The sequence below is a fragment of the Nicotiana sylvestris genome, chromosome 6 (assembly GCF_000393655.2).
Source record: "Nicotiana sylvestris chromosome 6, ASM39365v2, whole genome shotgun sequence".
NCBI classification, from domain to species: domain Eukaryota; kingdom Viridiplantae; phylum Streptophyta; class Magnoliopsida; order Solanales; family Solanaceae; genus Nicotiana; species Nicotiana sylvestris.
Genome location: NC_091062.1, coordinates 7,116,461 through 7,137,553, shown reverse-complemented (window position 1 = coordinate 7,137,553; position 21,093 = coordinate 7,116,461). Strand labels below are relative to the sequence as shown.

Below are 21,093 nucleotides of genomic sequence, written 5' to 3'. Positions count from 1 at the left end.
TTTGATTGGATTATGTCTTGTAATAGTAACATAAGTTTGTTGGGCTACTAGTTTCTGTTCGTGGAAAGGACACCAGTTAGCCACTTTTAAACAGGTTGTTTAAAATATATCCACAGTTTATAATATATTTAAAAATTAGTCAATTGCTCAAATTTCAGGATACGGCGTCATAGAGTTTAAACCCCAAAGTTCAAACTTCAGGACATTGTGTCCTAAAGTTCGAAAATTTTGTCAAGAAGTTCGAATCTTATGTTCTGAATTTTAAATTACTAGTTTAAATATTCAGGACACGCAGTCCTGAATTCAAATTAGCAGTTCAAAAATTCAGGACACTAATCCCAAATTTTCAAATTCACGATACTTAGTCCTGAAGTTTGGATGAATTGGCTAATCTTTAAATACATTACAAATTGTGAATATATTTCAAAGAGCGGGTTTGAAAGTGGCTATTACTGCACTTCGACCTTTTTGTTCGCTTGCTAGGGGCATCGACCCATTTTGCTTTTGGGCCCAACTCTTGTGCGCGCGAGTCCAATTCCTTTTTTAACTCCTTACAAGCTCACTAGAAGGACAATTCCTTATAAAAAGAAAAGATAGCTCTTCCTAATTAATATGGAATACTTTCTTAAAAGTTCATTTAAGATATACAATTTATTAATTTAGAACTCAACAATTCAAAAGAATTAATTAGATGCGTCCAGTCACATTTGGTAAAGAGCGCTTATCCCCTCGAACTGAAATTTTTCGATGTGAATCCTAATTAGTCAGGTATGGAAACAGGCATCAAATATCGAGTGAAAAAACAAAGACTAGGTAATAGCAATAAAGCATAAACATCTGATAACTACATAGATTTGCATCAAAATTTAGCACTCTCTATACACACATCAAAATTCTTAAAGTAATTGTAACAATGAAATTATTCAAACTCAAATATCCAAAATTTCTAACAACCCTAAAAGCAAATGGATAAAAGGTTGATAAAATTTGAAGGAAAAAAAAGGACTACAATTCCCTATGGTAGAATTAACTATACTTATTTTTTCTTTATTTCTTTTTCTTTTCTTGGTGCATATTTACAGTTAAAAATAAAAATAAAATTTGGTTGTGTTATTTCAAAACTCTAGCCTACCACAACCAAAAAATGTAGGCTAAGCAATTTCCACATCTTCTCTTTTGGATTGGCTTGAACATTTTAGTGAAAATCTGCATGTTTCAATTGCATCTTCAATTGTTAAGAACACTGATTCCTTTCCAATCACATCTATGAATCTTGTCACTATCAACTTTTCCATAACTCCCAATCTTGGATTAATCAATATTATCTACATAAAAAGAAATTGCAATAATAATAATAATAATAATAAGAAACTCGTGAAATTCCTGTGTAAATACCGATTAATTTCACGTATGACCACTGAACTTTATTTTACTATAAATGTAAACTCACAAAATTATTATAGTCAATAAGTTCAGTGACCAGTCGTGAAATTAATCTGTAGAAATGACATCAGGTAGCCACTTTAAAGGGCTGCTATTTAAGAATTAGCAGTGCGTCTTGAATCTTAATTTCTAAGTTCAATTTTCCAGGATAAAAATATCACGAGTTGTCCTGAAGTTAAGATTTTGGTTTAAAATTTCAGGACAAAATGAGTATTGGTTAATCTCTAAATAACATCCATAGAACGACTATTTGTGCCCTAATTAATCTATGTAAGTGTAATTGAATAAGGAAGTAAAGTTTTACCTTGATCCCTTTTGCATCTAGGGATTTACGAATTTCAAATAAAGTTTCAACACCCGTTATGTCAATTGATGTAACACCTACATTTCATTTATTTAGTAAAATTAGAAGCATATAATTATTTTTAAGAAATAACATATAATATATATATATATATATATATATATATATAATTTGTTAGGTAATGATAAGTAACTCATACCTCCAAAATCTAGTATCAAGAATTCAACTTCATTTCTTTTAGAGCTTTCAAGAGATTGCTCATCTCTGACCCATCTTAGAATCCTGCTCAATTTAATCATCAAAATAAGATCTAATTATTAGAAGATTTTTTTTAAGGAAATTAAAGAAGCAGCATTTTGGTCCTGTTTTATAAATAATAATAAAAATAAAGAAATTCAGAGGGAGTCTTGGCGCCGCAATAAAAGTTGCCGCCACGTGGCAAGTACAGTCACGCATTCAAGCCGTGGAAATAGCCTCTTGTAGAAAGGCTCAATAAGCAGTTGCGAAACCAGAAATTTCCTCAAGAGTGTTCAAACTTGAAAGAAATAAAAAAAATTCTCGACAAAGGGCGTTCAACATATATTATGTACCTTTAAAGATATTTTCTGACACAGTGTAATTTTCTGACAAAGGGTGATCACTTGACCACACTAAACAAAATGTGGCTTCGCCCCTCACAATAAGGCTGTGTACATGGACCGAATATTGTTTGGTCTTTCCACGAACCCCTCGTATAACGGGAGCCTAGTGCACCAGCCGATAGCGGGACATATAAAAGAAAGAAATTAAGAGCAATTTCTTACCTTTCTCTGACATAGTTGCTATTTGGGAAGTATATTGGAGAACCAAGCTTCAAAATCAGAATTCCTTGAATTCCATCTACACCAGGATATTGTTCTATGTCTCTAAACACAGTTTCTGTTATGTTTCCAAGCTTGCAAGTTGGTGGCCTTGCTACATATAGAAGTGCTCTAACCAAGGCAAGTCCAACCTAAATTACACACACAAAAAAAAAAGTTAAAAAAAATAAATAATCAAACATTGATCTATGTGATATTGCATCCGCTCTGTTTAATTTTATATGACAGTATTTGACTGGCTACAGAATTTAATTTAAGAAATAAAGAAAGACGTTTGGCTCGTACCGACATCATGAGTCCCATGTCCATGCTTATAAAGGCAACACCCAAAAAGGCAACCATACAAATCAAGAAATCAAATTTGTCTGTCTTGTAGAGGTGATAGAACTTCTCATAATCAATTAGGCCAAGCATTGCAGACATGATAATAGCAGAGAGAGCAACGAGTGGTGTGTAGCCAAAGAGCGGAGCCAGAAATAGTAGGGTTAGCAACATGCAGAGTGACATGACTACATTTGACATTTGAGTCTTGCATCCCGCGTTGTGGTTCACCGCAGTTTTTGAAAATGGCCCTGAAAATAATTAGTAGATGCGCTGAGAAGCTATATCTCCTAGACGAAAGACTTCTAAACCCTAATTTTCAGAATGACATTCAGAATGACAACAATCGACTTATTTCAGTCTTACAACTAAATTACCCGTAGTCAAGTAGCAAGAAGTGAAAGAGCCAGCAATATTCATAAGGCCAATTGCTACCATCTCCTTATTGCCATCAATTTGTTCATTATTCATAATGGAGAAACTCCTTCCAATAGCTATTCCTTCCTATAAAATATACCATTGGAAAAAGTTAACCCACATATTTTTCAAAATTTAATTTTTAATTTTTTTGTTCTAGTTCAAGATGGTTATCTTGTGACTATTGAGAACGAATTAAATCGGATAGTACTACTATTTAGTCAATCTCTCTGACTTGCTTCTACGACACCAAGATCGAAAAGACTGAAAAAATATATGGAAGGAATGTACTTACAGCTAAAGAAATAATTGCTGTGATAATTCCAGCTTTTACAGCTACATATACATAATCCGGGTTAAAAGTTAGAAGATGAATGGATGATGGATTTATTCCTTTACTCAATTCACCAACCTGCATTGAGGTAAAAAAAATTGCTCCAAATATGAGAGAATAAATGGAAAAATAATTTAGTATATATTAGAATTTTTTTTTTTTTTTGCATTTCTTTGTACTCCCTCTGTTTCATTTTATGTGACATATTTTATTTTTGATTTATTAAAAAAAGGTACCTTCTTATAATATTAGAGACAATTTAACTTTAAAATTCTCATTTTACTCTTAATTTATGTTGCGCTGATTCTCCAAAATGATGACATACCCGTGTCAGATCTTCCAAAAATATACTATTTTTGAAGGATCTGACATGCACCTGGCGATATTTTTGGAGAATCCGAGCAACATAGCTCTTAATGACATGATTTTATAGTCACAGAAATATCATGGTATATATATTTAAAACCACAAGTTCCGCTAATTTTTTTTTCAAGTATGTATCTAGTCAAACACTTTCACATAAAACGAAACAAACATATTTATTTATTCATTATTTTGAAAGAAAAGAAGACTAAAACAAAAGGAGAGTTTAACTCACAATGGCAATGCCATGTTTCTCAGCATGGAATAAATAAGCAAAAAGGCAGCCAAGTATGACAACAATAATTGGAGCAATGGCTGAAACCCAAAAAAGATTTGGTTTCTTCTTTCTCTGCAAAATTCCACAATTATTTTTCTCAGATTTAATTAATGATACGCAATATTTCTATATTGTCAGTGTATATAAATTAAAACAACTTCAATATTAAAAACTCACCACATATCTAGATAATTGTAGGAAAACAAGGAAGATTACACCAACAACTGCACACTGCCATGTCCACTGTTTTAATGCAAATAAAAATAGAAAAAAAGGATATCAGTTAGTATTAAAGCAAAAAATTACTACTATTAAATAATTCAATAGGTAGTAAATAATTATAATTTCTCAATATACTGTCTATGCAATTTGGACAAAACTAATTACATCTTTTTTAAATGAAATGCACTTTTTTCTATTTTTGCCTTTAACTCTCTTTTATGCTTTTCCTTTGGCAATATATTGATTTTTTATGAGTTTAAGTTTTATGCAATAACGATATAAATATTAATAGGTAACCTGATAAAATAATAGTAATATTTAGCTAATTTGCTATCACATTTTAAATTATGGTGATATAGTCAAACTTCTCTATTAGCGTCGTTTGTTCTGATACTTTTGGCTGCTATAGCGAAATATTATTATAGAGAATATGTAATATAAGACCAGAGGTGGATCCAGGATTTAAATCCTATGGGTTCAACTTTTTAAATTTTTAGCATTGAACCCATTATATTTTTAAAATTATGGGTTCATATCTACTTTTTTTGCAATTTTAATGAATTTTTACATAAAAAATTTTACTACACGTCAAAAGTTATGGGTTCAATTGAACCGGCTGAGTATATGCTACATCCGCCCCTGTATAAGACAACATGAAAATCGGTTCCAAAATAAACTTGGATATTTTAGTGAAATAATGTTATAAAGGACGGCTGCTATAGAGAGATTTGTAGTGTAAAAAATAATTATAATATCAGTGTGTATACAGTCAGACCTTCTATAACACCATCCTTATATAACAACTATTCACTATAAAAGTTAAGTTTTTTCGGAACTGATTTTAACATTATGTTATAATATATGTTCACTATAACAAAATTTTAATATAGCAACAAAAAAATATCGAAACAAACAAGGCGATTATAGAGAAGTTTGACCGTATATATAATTATAATTGACTAATTACCTCTTTTCTGTTTTCAAAGACAGAACGTAAAACATGAACAACATCAGTATGGCTAGTGAAATGTTTCAAGCCAAGGATACCCTTCAGTTGCTGTAAGCAGATAATTACTGCTGTCCCTCCCATAAATCCAGTAATTGTTGAATGTGATAGAAAATCCACCAAAAATCCAAGCCTGTAAATGACAATATAATAATTACTTTCATTAGATGATACACTGTTAACGGGTTGATGTAAACATCCGATGCAGGTAAATTTTTACCGACTGTTAATTGTTGGACATAATATCATTTTCAACTCCAATGGTTTACCTTATGTACACAGGCGTTATAAATAATTCTAAAATAATTGTACTCTTGATTTCTCGGTTATTGATAATTCCCTTAAATATGGAGTGACAATACAAATTTAACATAATACAAGGGTACTAATTTCTTTTACAGTCAAAAATTCATTATATTTTTGTAAGGGTTCACAAGAAAAGGATCAAAAGTGCACTTAGTCAATGATTCATGATTAAATGTGCTTAATCAAATATCACAAGGAACATAATTATAATTTCTAGATACTTCAAGGACTAAAAGCACAAATCTCCCTTTAGTTCTTACACTAATGCACTAAAATCCTGTTATGAGCGGGGTCCGGGGAAGAGCCGGATTACACTACTCTTGTAATTTAACCTGCTGTAATAGGCTCTGTTCGCACTATTTTTCAAGTTACTAATCCCACTTTTTATGAGTAATTACTTATACGTATCGTTTAAATAATACTATAATGTTAAATTTTTTTTACACTATCAGTAGTATATATCGAAGTTTATACCTTAGCACACCCAAGGCTGTTTGCACCAAACCAGAGACAAAGGTGGCTGTGTAGAACAAACTGAGGTACAATTGCATATTTTCCTGAGGTTTAACTTTTTCTTGAATGGATTCAGCAATAAGTAATGAGCAAGTTGCCACTGTCCCAACAGCAAGATGTTTTGAACTTCCAAAAACAGCATAAATAAGAGGAGGAACAAAGCTTGAATCTGCAGACAAATTCATAATATTAACCAATGAATTCAAAAATTTAGGTTATATCATTGAAAAGAAAAAAGATAGGCCGGTGCACAAAGTATCTCATATTCACACAAAATTCGAGGAAGGGCCGCATCCCAAGGGAGTATGCTGTAGGCGCAATGACCAGACCCAAGCGACTGTTTACCAAAAACACAGGTCTCCGCAAAGTCGTAAGACCATGTATGGGGCCTGACACCTGCCCAGTGCCGGAAGGTCAAGGAAGTTGGTGACCTGATGATAGGGGACTCCACCTTGTAGGAACTACGAGATCGCCCCAAGGACGCCTTCGGCATCTAGGGGTCACGGGCGAGGGCAGCCTTATACTCTGACGCAAATATTAGTGGCTGATTTCACGACTCAAACTCGTGACCTATTGGTTACAAGAAATGAAGGCGGGAGAAATTTTTGACACGATCGGATTAAATTTTTGTCGATAATTCTCTACATCTTGTAGATGATAGGATATCTAGGCCTTGGAAACCAAGGGATTTTCCGCTGTGTGATAATTTCTACCGACGGATAATGTTTTCGCAAGGAGAAATCTGTAAGTCTCCTAAACTAGTATTTAGGTTGAAATACAACGAAAGATAATTGCAGATAACTACTCATAAAAAGTTAAATTAGCATCCCGAACAGAGCCGAACTCAGGATTTAAATTGTATAGCTTCAAATCTGTTATATTTTTTAAGTTATGAGTTCATATATACTATTTCTTGCAATTATAGTGAATTTTTACTCATAAATTTATACTACGCATCAAAAATACTAATGAATCTGATGCTTTCAAGCTGCATCTGCCCTGATCCGAAATAACAATGCAAGCAATATTTTACAACGACCCAGTAAAATCTCACAAGTGAGGTCTCGGAAGGGTAGTGTATATGCAGACCTTACCCCTACCCGAAGGAGTAGAGAGACTATTTCTGAAAGAGCCTTGGCACAAGAAGATGGGAAAGACGAGAAGAGAAGGGAAGGGAATTGCAAGCAATATTCTATAGCAGATTAAATTTCATGGATAGAATAAACTTACAGCATCCTTATATAATAATACTTCTCTATAAAAGTCAAATTTTTCCGGAACCAAATCTCATGTTTTATTATAATATATATGTTTTCTATAACAACAATTCGCTATAACATCCAAAAATATCCGGAACAAACAAGGTTGTTATAGATATGTTTGACCGTTTTCTATAACAACAAATTCGCTATAACATTCAAAAATATCCGGAACAAACAGGGGTATTATAGAAAAGTGTGATTGTATTGTCAGTGCATATAAATTAATGCGATATAACTTACAGAGTCCGATAATCGGAGGAAGATTGGCGAGTTTCGCGTAGCTTATTCCTTGTGGGATTGCAAGACTAGCAATGGTAATTCCAGCAAGAAGATCAAACTTGAATAACCCTAAATTATACTTAGGCAACCATTGAAATATTGGAACAAAATATTGAATTCCCTTTTGAATTCTGATTGAAAGTTTCTCGTTCTTGAATTCATGGAATGGATCATCTGGAAAAAGTGTTTCTTTTAAATTTGCTTTAAGAACTGTTCCAAAACTACGTGGTGGTGCATAGTTAACCCCATGCAATGATTTCTTAGGAGAACTCATTGTTTCTGGCTATTTCTGCAAAAACAAGGAGAAAGAAAAGAACTTATTTAAGGAGAATAATTAGAAAAGGGGAAGTTTAATTCATGTATATATAGGAAAGAACTACTTAATTATATGCGTTGACAGTGTAAAGTGATGCAATAATGATAAGATGGAAAAGAAATTTTATTGGTATTTTAACAGATAATTTAGGGCAAAGATCACCTTAGTCCAGGGCTGAAATTATTTACATTCGGTAGCCACAAAAGTGTATAAATATACATCTTTTGTATATACAAAATATATATTTTTTTGGCTATTTTTTTTAGAGAGACTACTATACAATGTCATTTTTCGATAATGTATCTTATTTTTTAGATTATGAATTCCTGTCTTTATGAGTAATTGCATGCATTAGTCATCTTTTAGGTGACATGTAGAACGACAAATAACGAAAATTGATGCAAGAATGTCAAGGTGGACTTTTTTTTTATAGGTATTTTAGTTTGTTGTAATAGATAACCTGCCTTATTTTTCAGATTATAAATACTATTTTTTTTTATGAACAATAACATGTAAATTGTATCCTCGATATCATGTTCAACGACAACGTGACAAGGTAAAAAAGGAAGAAGAAAAATTAACCAAAATGGATGTCCACCCAACATTTTAAAATAAAAATAGTCAATAAATGCATAATATATGTACCGTCCATGTATAATATATGTATATATAAATGTGTATAACCTATGAGTATATATCGGTTAGAAAAAGTAGTAAACAGTAAATCTGGCCAACTATTTGTGTAAAGTAAAACTTATTGATAGTGTTTATCTTGGGACTAGATTTTTTTTTTTAATCTTGGGACTAGATTCATTTCCATTACCTAAGTAAAATTTTTATATCTATAAAGAAAATGAAAAGATATTTGAATGGTAACATCATATGTTTGTAAGTAAATTTGAGTTGGATGGAATCTTTAAATCCAGTTAGGTGTGAATAATGAACATTCCTTAAATGGAATATATGTTTATATTAAATTAGGTGAATATGATTGATACTTTTATTGGTTAAACTATTAATGACATAAGATCTCCTCATACTAGACATGCCATATGAAACTTTTAAAGAGTCATAATTCTTTAATATGATTTTTTCTAAATTAGGAAAAGATATAAATATTTAGACTCTTGTATTAAATAAAATCCTAACAGGCCATATGTAACTTTCAAACAATATTAGTTCTTTAATGTCTTTTTTTCCTAGATTAGGAAAAGATATAAATGTGCAAAAAACATTGTCTATGATCAAATTATAGCACCTTAAAACTAATTACCAAGAATTAATCCTACTTAGCATATATAATCATTAAAATAGGAACAACTCTATGGGTGTGTTTGGTATGACGAAAATTAAGTATCGAATTGAAATAATTTGTGACGGAAAATGATTTTCGTCCAAAAGTGACGAAAGTCATTTTCTTCCTTTTGGTGAAAATATTTTCTAACAACTAAACACAAAAAATGACTTATTTTTTTGGAAAACATTTTTCAGAACATATTTTTCGTCATACCAAACACCCCACATATAATGCAATAATAATACTCTCATTGGATTATGCAAAAAGAAAATAATATATATCAGTCAGCAGAAATCTCTTTGTTATTTTGTTATTCTTATTTCGTACCCGAATTCTTTTCTGAATAGTTGCAAATGGAGCTGAAATTCCTGCCTGGAACAAAGCTTAGGTTATATTTTTGTATATGCATTTCCTTAAAAAATGTAAATTCCACTACTACACCAAATAATACTCTTGTTGGGAAAATTGATAGGGAAAGAAGGAAAAAAGAAAATATTGAAAGCACTAGAAGGTTGAAGCATTTAAAATACTAAAGATCCATTATATAACTTTGTAATCATAAATAATTTTGCAGAAACTAGGGCAGCCCGGAGCACGAAAGCATCCTGCACGTAGGATCAAAGGAAAGATCACACCCCAAAGAAGGGTGTAATGTTGGCAGAGGCGGACCTACGTATAAGAGAAGAGGGGTCACCGCCCACCGGACCCTATTAACCTCGATAAAATTTATGTATATATATGTTTAAAACGATCATATATTTTGTCTGAAATCCTTAAAATCAAAAGTTCGATGGGCCACTGATTGAGCAATCCGCTCATGTATCCTTGCTACCTTCAAACCATGGGTCCGCCTTATAAGCAGCCTAACCCTAACACAAGCATCAGTGGCTAATCTCACACGGCTCGAACCCGTGACTTATACATCACATGGAGACAACTTTACTGTTGTTCCAGGGATCCCGTCAAATCATTTGCAGAAAGTGAAACCGAAAAAAAAAATTAAAAACTTACCCGCACCGGATAGTTTGGAGAATAAATCAATTTCTTACAAGCATGAAGATCAAATGAAAATAAAGAGAAGATAACATGGATAAAATTTGAGACCTAAGGATAGAAGAGATGTCCCAATTGTTGGGACACCCTTATATAGCAACTAATTAAAAAAGATAATAGAAAGAAGAAGTAATTAATTGCTACTTAATCATCTATGGATTCGGAATGAAAATTTGCGACATTTAAAGAAGAAATTACTGGTTGGAAATAAGGTAAAAACGGCTACAAATATGGAGTGGCAATCATTTTAGCTTTATCTATTTTTAACCACTAATGAGTAATTAGTGAATTACGATTAGATGCTAAAAATTTGGATAAGTGTAAGGATTAACACTTTAAAATGATAAATTGTGGCGAAAATAAAAGGAGGATATATTGGGTTTTTCAAATGTTTTTTGAAAAAAAATATAAAAAAAATAACATTGTATAGCCGCTGTAAAAATAATAACCGAAAAAATATATAATTTTTTATATATATATACATTTACACACACACATTATGTATGTTATATACAAATTTTATACACTTTTTCGGTTATCAAATATAAATTATTTCTAACACGGGTTAAAAATGATAATACATCGAGTGAACAATTGAAGATGGCCCTATAATAATGGGAAAAGATGCATAGATTTCTTCCCATAAATACAATATCTTATTCGAAAGACAAGAAACAAAACATATGGTAAAATTAGTTAGGGTGTCTTTGGCACCATTGAAATATTTTTCAAATTTTGTCTCAATATCCAACACTAGAAAAACATAAGCGAAGAAAGTTGTTGTTTTTTATTCCCTTTTGTTAGGCAAGAAGACCACTAGTTGAATTATTATTAAATTATTAAGACTAACAGGAAAAAAAGGTACTACTCTTCTTCTTCCACCACCGATATTGTTACCTTTTAATGAAAATTATTTTTTATGTTGGTATAATAAATAGGATTAAAAAATATTTTTATATACTCATGAATTATTGAATTCTCTTGACATAAAAAAAAAAATTTAAATGTAATGGTATAAGGGTGGTTGGTAGGAATGGCCCCGCAATGAACTGGTATTAGCCTAATGTCTCTAAAATTGGAGGTATTTAAAAATAGCTCCCGAACCCGCACACAACTCTTCTAGGACTTCTCGCACCAGATTAAATTGTTCATCGAAGTATAACTGGTTGTCATACTTTTGTTCTTTAGGATTTCTCTACCGTATTGGTAAGTTGATGTTGTTATTACTCTAATTATCTGTTAAATTGTTCATCAAAGTCTGCCAAATTATCATGTTTGTGCTCTTCAGAGATTTTTCTACCGGGTTACTAGAACTGATGTATATTTACTCTACCTATCTATTAAGTTATTCATCGAAATCTACCCAATTGACATATTTTTCTACTAACAAAGTATTCTTCAAGTTGCTACTTCAACATATCAAACCACCCCAAATCTGCTCTAAATGATCTTAGATATGAAACAAAGCTTCCATATACCAACACAAACAATTCTCAATCACCAATTTAGTGAAATAACATCGAATCAAGAAGATTCACTTCGTCTTTTTCAATACTTTCTAAGGTCCAACATTGATGTTTTCAAATTTTTACAGTAAACCACCAAAAATTATCTCATCCCATGAGCTCCAAATAACAATAATAAAACATGGCATAGCACTTTTTTCTGTGCCTGAGTTACAATTCAGCTTTCAATGACAACAGAGCTCATGTATGAAATTGAAAGGAAATATTGTTTGGTTCCTTTCCTCTCACAGACTTGAATGTAGAATACAATCCTTAGCTATCAAAATAATACTAAGTTTTGGTAATAGCGCATCACGTAATGTGTGGGGATTAGACACACATCAACCTTGCTGCAAACAAAAATTTAGTATTTAAGTGAAGAACGTGAAAAGCAAGCCCATTATCGAGTTTCAAACCGTACATCACTGGCTCTCGAGAATTTCTCAGTTACTAAAAATATGTAATATGTAATACAATTCGAAAATTTGTTCGACCACTATCCACTATATTGAAGCTCGGTCTTTCAAATGGAGATACAATCATTATACAATACTCATCCTCATAATGCAGATATTGAACAATCATTATCCTAAATTTGTTTATACAAAAAGAGGAGGCAAGTGGGGAGGCTGGAAAGAGATGTGAAGACACCCAAGAAAGATATACCAAATTGATGAAGAAACATTCTATAAGAGAAAGGATTCCTTCCAAAAGTAGCAGGATGAGTTGTTGAATTTCTGGAATCTTTGTACAGCTCTCGACCTTGATGTCAGATTTGAGCAATGGAAAACCTTTTTCTTTCAAGCCTGTTACACATTGTTGATATAAACAAATGTACAAACTAAAATTTCACCGCAGAAAGAAAGGGGGGGGGGGGTCACAGTCAGCTATGAAACACTCGCCCGGCACCCATGCGATAAGCTAGCAATGATCGCGGTTTTGAACCATAAGAAGTCGGTTTCTGTACTACTTTAGGACTGTTGAAGCGGTTCCTCATTTGTGTCCTTGATGCCAATTTCAGATTTGCAGAGGGGGCAAGACGCATTAATCTTCAGCCATTTATCTACACACTGGGTATGGAAGAAATGCGAGCAAGGCAACTCCCTTAGCTCGTCATTGTCCTCGTACTTTGTTAAGCAAATACAACATACCTGTATGCGTTTAAAGCATAAATACTGGTTAATATATGAGATTTACAACTCAATTACATAAAAAGCTCATGTATGTTCAACACCAGTCGACTAGTGAATTCAGCAAGGTTACAGTTCTTATGTAATACCACATGTATTATGTAACAGGCTAACAGCGTACCTCTAAAAGGTCTCATACGATCGAGTTAATCAAAGATGATCCAGCAAATATAATTAGTAACATCCTCTTCGATAGATATGAATAACTGACATGATCTATATGTAGTCCAATATTTAAATTCAATTTTATGTAAAATATTAGGTTGCCATCTGTGTAGAAGCATAAATGTTAAGAAGTATTAAATGAAATCTCATATTCTCTCAGGGGTCGTTTGGTCGGGAAACAAGTTATCCCATATTAATTATCCCGGGATTAGTTATACCACGATTTTATCCCAACCAAACATGGGATAAACTCATCTCAAATTTAATCCCGGGATTAATTATCCCTTATTCCTCATACCAAACGAGCCATTAATGATAAGCTTAAGGCCACATACTATTCCATAGCTGTAGAGAGTAACATCATAAAGATTTATTAACTCTTCTTCAAGTACTCGAAAACTTTCAAATGCATTACATTTTTTCCTGGTCTACTGAACGCCCGACTGCTAAAGATTGACAAATCAAATCATTCATTCTCCTTCTCCTTCTCCCTCTCCTTCTCCTTCTCCTCCTTTTGCACTTTAAACAGTTTTACTAAGCACAATTTGCATGTGCATGTGCATGGATAGCTTTTTTCACCTCCCTAACAATGCGTATGGACGTTACCCTTGTTTTTAGGAATGCAAATGAAAATTATACAAAACCAGATCAATCAAAACTACAAGACCAAACCAAACCAAACAGGAAGTGGTAAAGACAGAGGAAACTGTCCTGTATTGTATTCTAATTGCTCTACCTTACTTTAAGGGGGGAAAACTACAAAACTATATTCAAAATACACAATGTGCGGGGTATAAAGGAAACATTTAATCACAAAAATAGACTACAAGAAATACTTTAACATGTTGAGTTTCAACACCAAACACAGGTTATTTTTTAAAATAGTCATTTATTATTGCCTCATTTGATAGTATGACTAGCAGTCATGGAAAAATAGGAACGCTGTCTGTTTGCTTATAACCATTTGGTTGATGTAGTACTCATATAAATATGTTAGATCATTCAGATGCAAACAACATCATATCAAGAAGCAAAAACTACTTTCTGCGAGACTTATCACAAATTCTATTTCTGACTCCCAAAGGCTATAAATGGAAGGATAAACTTACTGCATCTTCTCCCGAGATAGCACGTTCCTTCTCTGTGCCAGTTGCTATAAAACCACCTTCCTCCCCTTCTGAATTTTTGTTTCCATTGGTCTTGGCCCTATACTTATATGTCGGAAGAGCATTAATGGACTCTTCTGTGGCTCCTCTCACTCCATGCATATTCTCACGGACACCAAGGATTGAAATTATACAAGGCAGGCAGCAACATATCATTGCACACAAGATGAAAGGCATAGCGTATCCAATGCAACTAATGGTAAGAAAAGCTATACATAATCTGCAAAGTATGGATCTAATGTTAGTTTCGGTGATACCAGTGTGGGAAAGGAAGAATAAATAAAAAGGAAACAACTGGACCTGTACAAATTGGGAGCGTCAGAAGAAGATGAGTGCCCCCCAAAGATCCAAACGTTGCCAACGACAAACCACACTGCAAAGAAGCAATCCAAGGCCATCTTGAAATGATCTACCAGTGAACCAAGTCTGGGAAAAGAAACATCAATGCATGGTCAACAAGACTATCCATGATATAAGACAGAATCCAATATCATAGTACTGAGGATACACTGGTTCGTAAAATGCAGATATCATTTTCAAACACAGACTACATTTCTGTGAGAATCTCTATATGGCTGTGCAAAGATTTGGAATACGGAAAAACTGAAGAATGCTTGGAGACGCCTTTTATTATATCATATTAAAGAAATTGGAGAGAAGGTTATGAAAAAAACAATAAATTTTCTAAGTTACTCTTATAAAGCATGAAGCAGTTGTACCTAAAAAATCATCTAGCCGAAACTCGTACAATCTAACTAATGAGGTTTCTTAAGGCAACAACTGACTGCATCCTGAATTAGTGAACACGTTTAGTTGTGTTTTGGGTTAGTTGTACCCAACAGCAAAAATAAAGAAGAAAACACATGAAAAAGAGTAATAAGCATATAATTACCTTGCATTGCTTTGCCTGGTCAAAATTTCTGTAGATGTGTTTCTACCATCTTCCTCATCTGAGGACCGAGTCAATGAGATAGTAATATAAGAGTTTGGCTCTGCAGTGGAATTGACTTGGGGGGAACCTTGACGCAATTGAGCTGACCTCCGATCAGTGGCTCGGTAACGGTGAAGATACCGCCAGTACAGTAAAGGGAGGCTTGCTGCACATCCAGTTGCATAACCTACAACCCAAGCAAATAATGGGGTTTCTGGGTTTTCCCCTCTTGACAAGGATAAAACAACAATCGCTGCAACAATCTGTCCTAAGGTGAATACTAGCTCAATGGAAAGCCACAACAGGGTATTAAATGGGCTCCAACGACGATCAGAACCTTCACCTCTCCTTGCAATTGAAGGGCTTTGAGAATTTGAATCATTGGACGAAGATGAAGAATGTCGACCAGGTGATCTATCTTCATGGCTGGGCATTTCCAAGTCACGAGGAGAATCATTATCAGATGAACCTGATGATGAGGGACCACCTCCTTGTTCTACATCAATAACATGTTCATTCCTCTCATGACTTTCTGCTTGCTCCATGAGCAAAGGAAATCTGTCGGTTGGGTTCTCCTGAGTAAGTTCTTCAGAGGTAACAGCCATTCAACCATAAATCTCAAGGGCAATGTCTGTACCAGTTCAGTTACCACCCTTATGCTCCAAGCAGTGCTTACCTGATGATTTCATTTTAAGAAAGAAATATTATTTGCTGGGTAGGAAATAAAAAATTTTAGTCCTCTACTGAGGAAGGATCACTTCAGAAACTAGTACAATTATAATACACGATAAAAAAATTCAACAAAACTTGGACACATGCATAAAAATACCAAGTGGGGGGAGCTTAGAGCCATATTGAAGAACATATAGTTTACCCACAAATTAGCATGTACCTTTTAATTCATAAAAGACTTTATTGGTGAGACATTGTCACACGTGTAAAATATGTATGCATTTGTGATAGTGTCCTCATCAAAATAATGTACTATTCGGAATGTATAAAATATCTATAAAAACTGCTAAGCGTAAGACATATGCTTTCCTACTTCCAATTACTCTTTTTGTTCTCGAGAAATTCTTCTCCTACATCTCAATTCTCAGGAATTAAAAGGAGTTATGGGGGATGAATCACTCCACTGGACTCGAAGGTCAAGCTTCTACCAGGACAGGGGAGGCTTCTCCTGAGTTATCCATGTGATGCTTATTGAAATGTAGTAGTTCGCATTCTTAGATACATAAAATCAGCTAATTAGCAAAGGCCATTTTAGAAGGATACCAGAATAGATTATTTGCTCTATAGATACAGCTTGCGCGAGACAGACTCGAACCCAAATGGATCAAACAACTATTCCAAGATTTGAAACTGGAAAATTAAATCAGATTATTCTCACTTATGATGATTGAGTTGCACTTTGTATTGTCAGCTCCTATTTTTCATGAAAGGACCAAGAACATAGAAATCAATTCATACTTCCTCACAAAAAAGATTTTCCCTGTTTCAATTTAGATAACACTTTCCTTATTAGTCCGTTCCAAAAAGAATGACATATTTTTAAAATTGGAAATAATCAACTTTACACTCTTTCATTTTACCTATTTTACCCTTAATGAGAAGCTTTTACAACCACACAAATGTTATGGTGTCATAAAGCTTTTACCCCTTAAGCTTTTAAGACCACAAGTTTCAAAAGTTTTTTTTTCTTCTTAAACTCCGCGCCGAGTCAAACTACCTCGTCTAAATTGAAACGGAGGGAGCATGTTTCAAAGTCATTGTCACTAAATATGTGACATCATTATCAACTAGCATACATATTCACGATGCTTGTCAGTCCTCAAACTAGTTTCACATGTAACAAGCTCGCTATAACCAACATATATGTATCAACTTCAGGAGAGTGTTAAGTTCAGCCACATGTGTGGATAGATTATATATTTGTAATGGTGTCCGACATTGTGATAAGATTGTAATATAGTATCTAATAGAGTTCCAGATGTATGATATAATACTCTATACATTCGCCCAATCTCCTCTCATATCTCATACTTGGAACTTTTTCAGACACATGGACTCACATATATGTGTCTCGCATAAACACATGACGCTGAAATCCCGAGCAAGAATTCTTCTGAAACACATTAACATGACTTATACAAAGCTATGCTTAATGTAAATGATACTGCATCTATACGAGTACTGACCATCATAAACTTCACAGACTACAACTACCAGCAACCCATCGAGCTCCTCAATCCTAAAATCTGATCAAAACATGATCCCTTCACACCCTTTAATGTAAGGACAAGAAATTGCATGACGCGCATAGGCATTGAAACTTCAAACTTAACCTCTCTTTTCATCCAAGTGACTTATTAAAGCTACAAACTAGTCCATTGTTAAACTTTAAGCAAAGGATTTCCTCTAAGGAAAGGAGCATGAATGGACTACTGCTGTTCGGGTTCAGAAGGAAATAGAGTAATGAGTATAGAGTCAAGGGTGCCCTTCTTGGGCAGGTAAGGTGGCAATGAGGAAAGAAAGGACAACACCTGGAACTAGATCAATACAATGCTGGTCAGCCTAAGACCACCTACTTGTTCGGATGGGTGTTCGCCCCAAAGTGTTCCCGGACTGCATGCATACATCTATAAGTAACTTAGTGCACCAATGAAAATTTCATTGAGAGGAATCAACAAAGAAAAGAAAAATGGATCAACAACATCAACATGTGTATTTGAGAGATTGTCCTCGGGCTGAGGAGCACATGAGTTCGTTGAGGTGTTTACACAGGCCTGTGGTCCTCTTTTATATTCTGATTTCTGTCGAGAGTTCGGATTGCTCCACCTAAGTAGAACGAAAAGAAGGAACTGGAAAAGAAAAGGGGGAGCTATTGTGAAGCCTAGAAAGGTGGAAGCGGAAAATCGCTTATACCGAGTTAAGCACATAAAGCAACCCCTTGATTCAAGTTGCACGTAAAGCCTAGGATAACACCGCCACATCTTTATTTTTGTGGTGAATAACAGTAGCAGTAATGAAATTAATACAAAATTAGCTAAGAACATAGCACAAAGAAAAATTATGACTCGCATAATGTTTATACCACCGGGTTAACTGTGAAATTTCGAGGACTCCTACTTTACCTTGAAATCAGAAATTAATTCTATTGGAGTGATATGAACCTGAATAGCGCAGAATGGATATAGAGGATTCATATAACCGATCGACCCCAACTGATTTGAGATCAGGATGATATCATGCTACACATATTGGCTATCATAACTACGAATCAAACTCAGATCATTAGAGCTGTACTTAAGTTATATACAGTGACGGTATAAAGAACTTTTTACAATATTCGTGAAATTTAACATGTGATAACAGGTTAGTTACCATTTTTACTAGGTTACAAACTATTCTCTCTGCTCCATTTTATGTGATGCTATTTGACTAGCACGGAGTTTCAAAAAGAAATGAAAACTTTTGAACTTTGTGGTCTAAAACAAGTCATAGATATTTGTATCGCTACAAATCATCCCATGGAAGGTAAAATGGAAAATTCAAAGTTAAATTGCTTCTAAATACAAAAGGTATCACTTTTTTTGGGGGGACGCACTAAAAAGAAAAATGTATGACACATATTGGGACAGAAGGAGTAATATTTATTCAAAGATTTGCTTGTAATTACCTAATAAATAAAATGATTTTGTAAATTATGTTTTACACCATCAGTGCATATAGAACATAAACTCTGATTAATTGTGACATTTATCCAACAAAATAAAATGGAAAAACAGCAGCTTTAAAATTAAAAATCCTTTGAAACTCTATTTGGGCACATTTAACAACACTCTTACGGAAATATCCTAAGCCCTAATATAACTTTATGAAGCAAATTCAGCTCAAAATTCAATGTAAAAGCTAATATTCGCCACGAAACATCATTTCTTGTAGAAAAATCCTCAAATTAACCGATTAATCCATTCAAAAAAGTAAATTAGTCTGAAATTAAACGAAAAACGAATGAGAAAATCGTAAAATTACCAGCGAATATATGGTGATTGATAAGCTCCGTCACGTTGAAAAAGCCTTTGAAATTAGGGATTCGCTTTTTTTCTTTCTGCCAAAAGGGAAATAATTTGTCATCTCTTGTGACCCATTGAACCACCGACTCCTTTATGTAAATATAATTCTTTTTTATTGTATGATAATGATATGATTGTATCTATATGTATTTTTTTTTAATTCGGTTCAGTTTTCTTCTACTGTTTGTTTTTCTTTTTTTTATTTGCTTTTATAACACGTTATGCTTGGGAAGTTTTTGTGCATATGCTTAATTTGGTACTGATATTATTGTGTATTGTTTTCTATCTAATAGGTTTTACTGCACCTTCGAGGACGGACGTATATTTAAGTGGGGAGAATATAATGATTTGACTAGTCGTTTTGAGCTTTGGTATTCCGTTTGATAGTTCAAGACCTTGATTAGCTACATGTATGGTTGGTTTTGATTTTCAAGTGGTTCGGAATGTATTTGAAAGAGTGATTCTCAATTAAAAAGTCGTAAGTTAGAAGAGTTGACCAAAGTTTGACTTTTAAGTAAACGACCTCGGAATCGAGATTTGATGGATTCAATAGGCTCGTATTTTGATTTTGGACTTCAAAAAAATTCTACTAAATCAGCAAGTACTGATACACACGAAAAAGTGAATATAATCATAGATTCGTATTTGCAAGACTTCGGAACGTCATAAAATGAACTTGAAAGTCATGGCGAAGCAATGAGTATTAGTCATAGGCTGTTTGCAATGGACCTATAAAATTTTAGGCCAATCAGAATCCGTTAAAAATATTTTACAAAATCAATATTTATTAATACATATGAAAAAACGGGTATAGTCATAAATTCGTATTGCATGACCTCGAAATACCAGATAATGAACTCGAAAGTCATGGCAAAGCAATGAGTATTGGTCACTAGACCATTTCCTAGGGACCTACAATTTCTGACCAATTAGAGTCCGTCAATTTTTTTTACAAAAGCAACATATGCTTTTGTAAATATAGTCATAAATTCTTGTTGTATGACCCCGAAATGGCAAACATGAACTCGAAAGTCATGGTGAGGCTATGAGTATTGGTCACTAGGCCGTTTCCTATTGACCTATGAAATTTCAAGCCAATCAGAGTCGGTCAAAAAAATTCTTCAAAATCAAAATGTACTTGTAAGCACATGATTTTTGCCCTATGAAAGAATTACTCCCAAAAAATTCAAAATAAAATGATTTTCCTTGGTGTGCAATTTTGAGAATTTTTGTGACATTTTTGGATAATTATTTGTATTTGTCTGTGCATGTTTATTTGTTAAATTAATAAAAAATACAAAAATATGTCGCATTTTGCATGTAGGATTTAATTCTACAATTGTTAGTAATTAAGTTTGTTTTACAAAAATTAAAAATTACAAAAATAGGCATCTTTTGCATTTTTAGCATTTAATGTCCAAATATACAATTTTATGCTTAATTATTACTTAATTGTGCGTTAATTGTTATTGGGAGTTAATTTGCGC

The 21,093-nt window shown here is 33.4% G+C and overlaps 2 protein-coding genes across 2 annotated transcripts; both read right to left on the bottom strand.

The window, feature by feature from the left end:
• Positions 1 to 836: 836 nt before the first annotated feature.
• Positions 837 to 10,717, bottom strand: LOC104212871 (probable sulfate transporter 3.5). The gene is made up of 14 exons (XM_009762235.2): positions 10,532 to 10,717; positions 9,848 to 9,892; positions 7,869 to 8,196; positions 6,328 to 6,535; positions 5,509 to 5,680; positions 4,497 to 4,562; positions 4,278 to 4,391; positions 3,641 to 3,757; positions 3,306 to 3,432; positions 2,893 to 3,179; positions 2,551 to 2,738; positions 1,947 to 2,029; positions 1,748 to 1,824; positions 837 to 1,325 (listed from the first exon to the last, which is right to left on the bottom strand). Exons 3-14 carry the CDS (start codon positions 8,179 to 8,181, stop codon positions 1,152 to 1,154), a joined length of 1,926 nt encoding a protein of 641 aa, XP_009760537.1. The 5' UTR covers positions 8,182 to 8,196; positions 9,848 to 9,892; positions 10,532 to 10,717; the 3' UTR covers positions 837 to 1,151.
• Positions 10,718 to 12,454: 1,737 nt separating this feature from the next.
• Positions 12,455 to 19,704, bottom strand: LOC104212870 (E3 ubiquitin-protein ligase At1g63170-like). Its single transcript, XM_009762234.2, has 5 exons — positions 19,566 to 19,704; positions 15,492 to 16,206; positions 14,900 to 15,025; positions 14,543 to 14,819; positions 12,455 to 13,229 (listed from the first exon to the last, which is right to left on the bottom strand). Exons 2-5 carry the CDS (start codon positions 16,133 to 16,135, stop codon positions 13,050 to 13,052), a joined length of 1,227 nt encoding a protein of 408 aa, XP_009760536.1. The 5' UTR covers positions 16,136 to 16,206; positions 19,566 to 19,704; the 3' UTR covers positions 12,455 to 13,049.
• Positions 19,705 to 21,093: the final 1,389 nt, after the last annotated feature.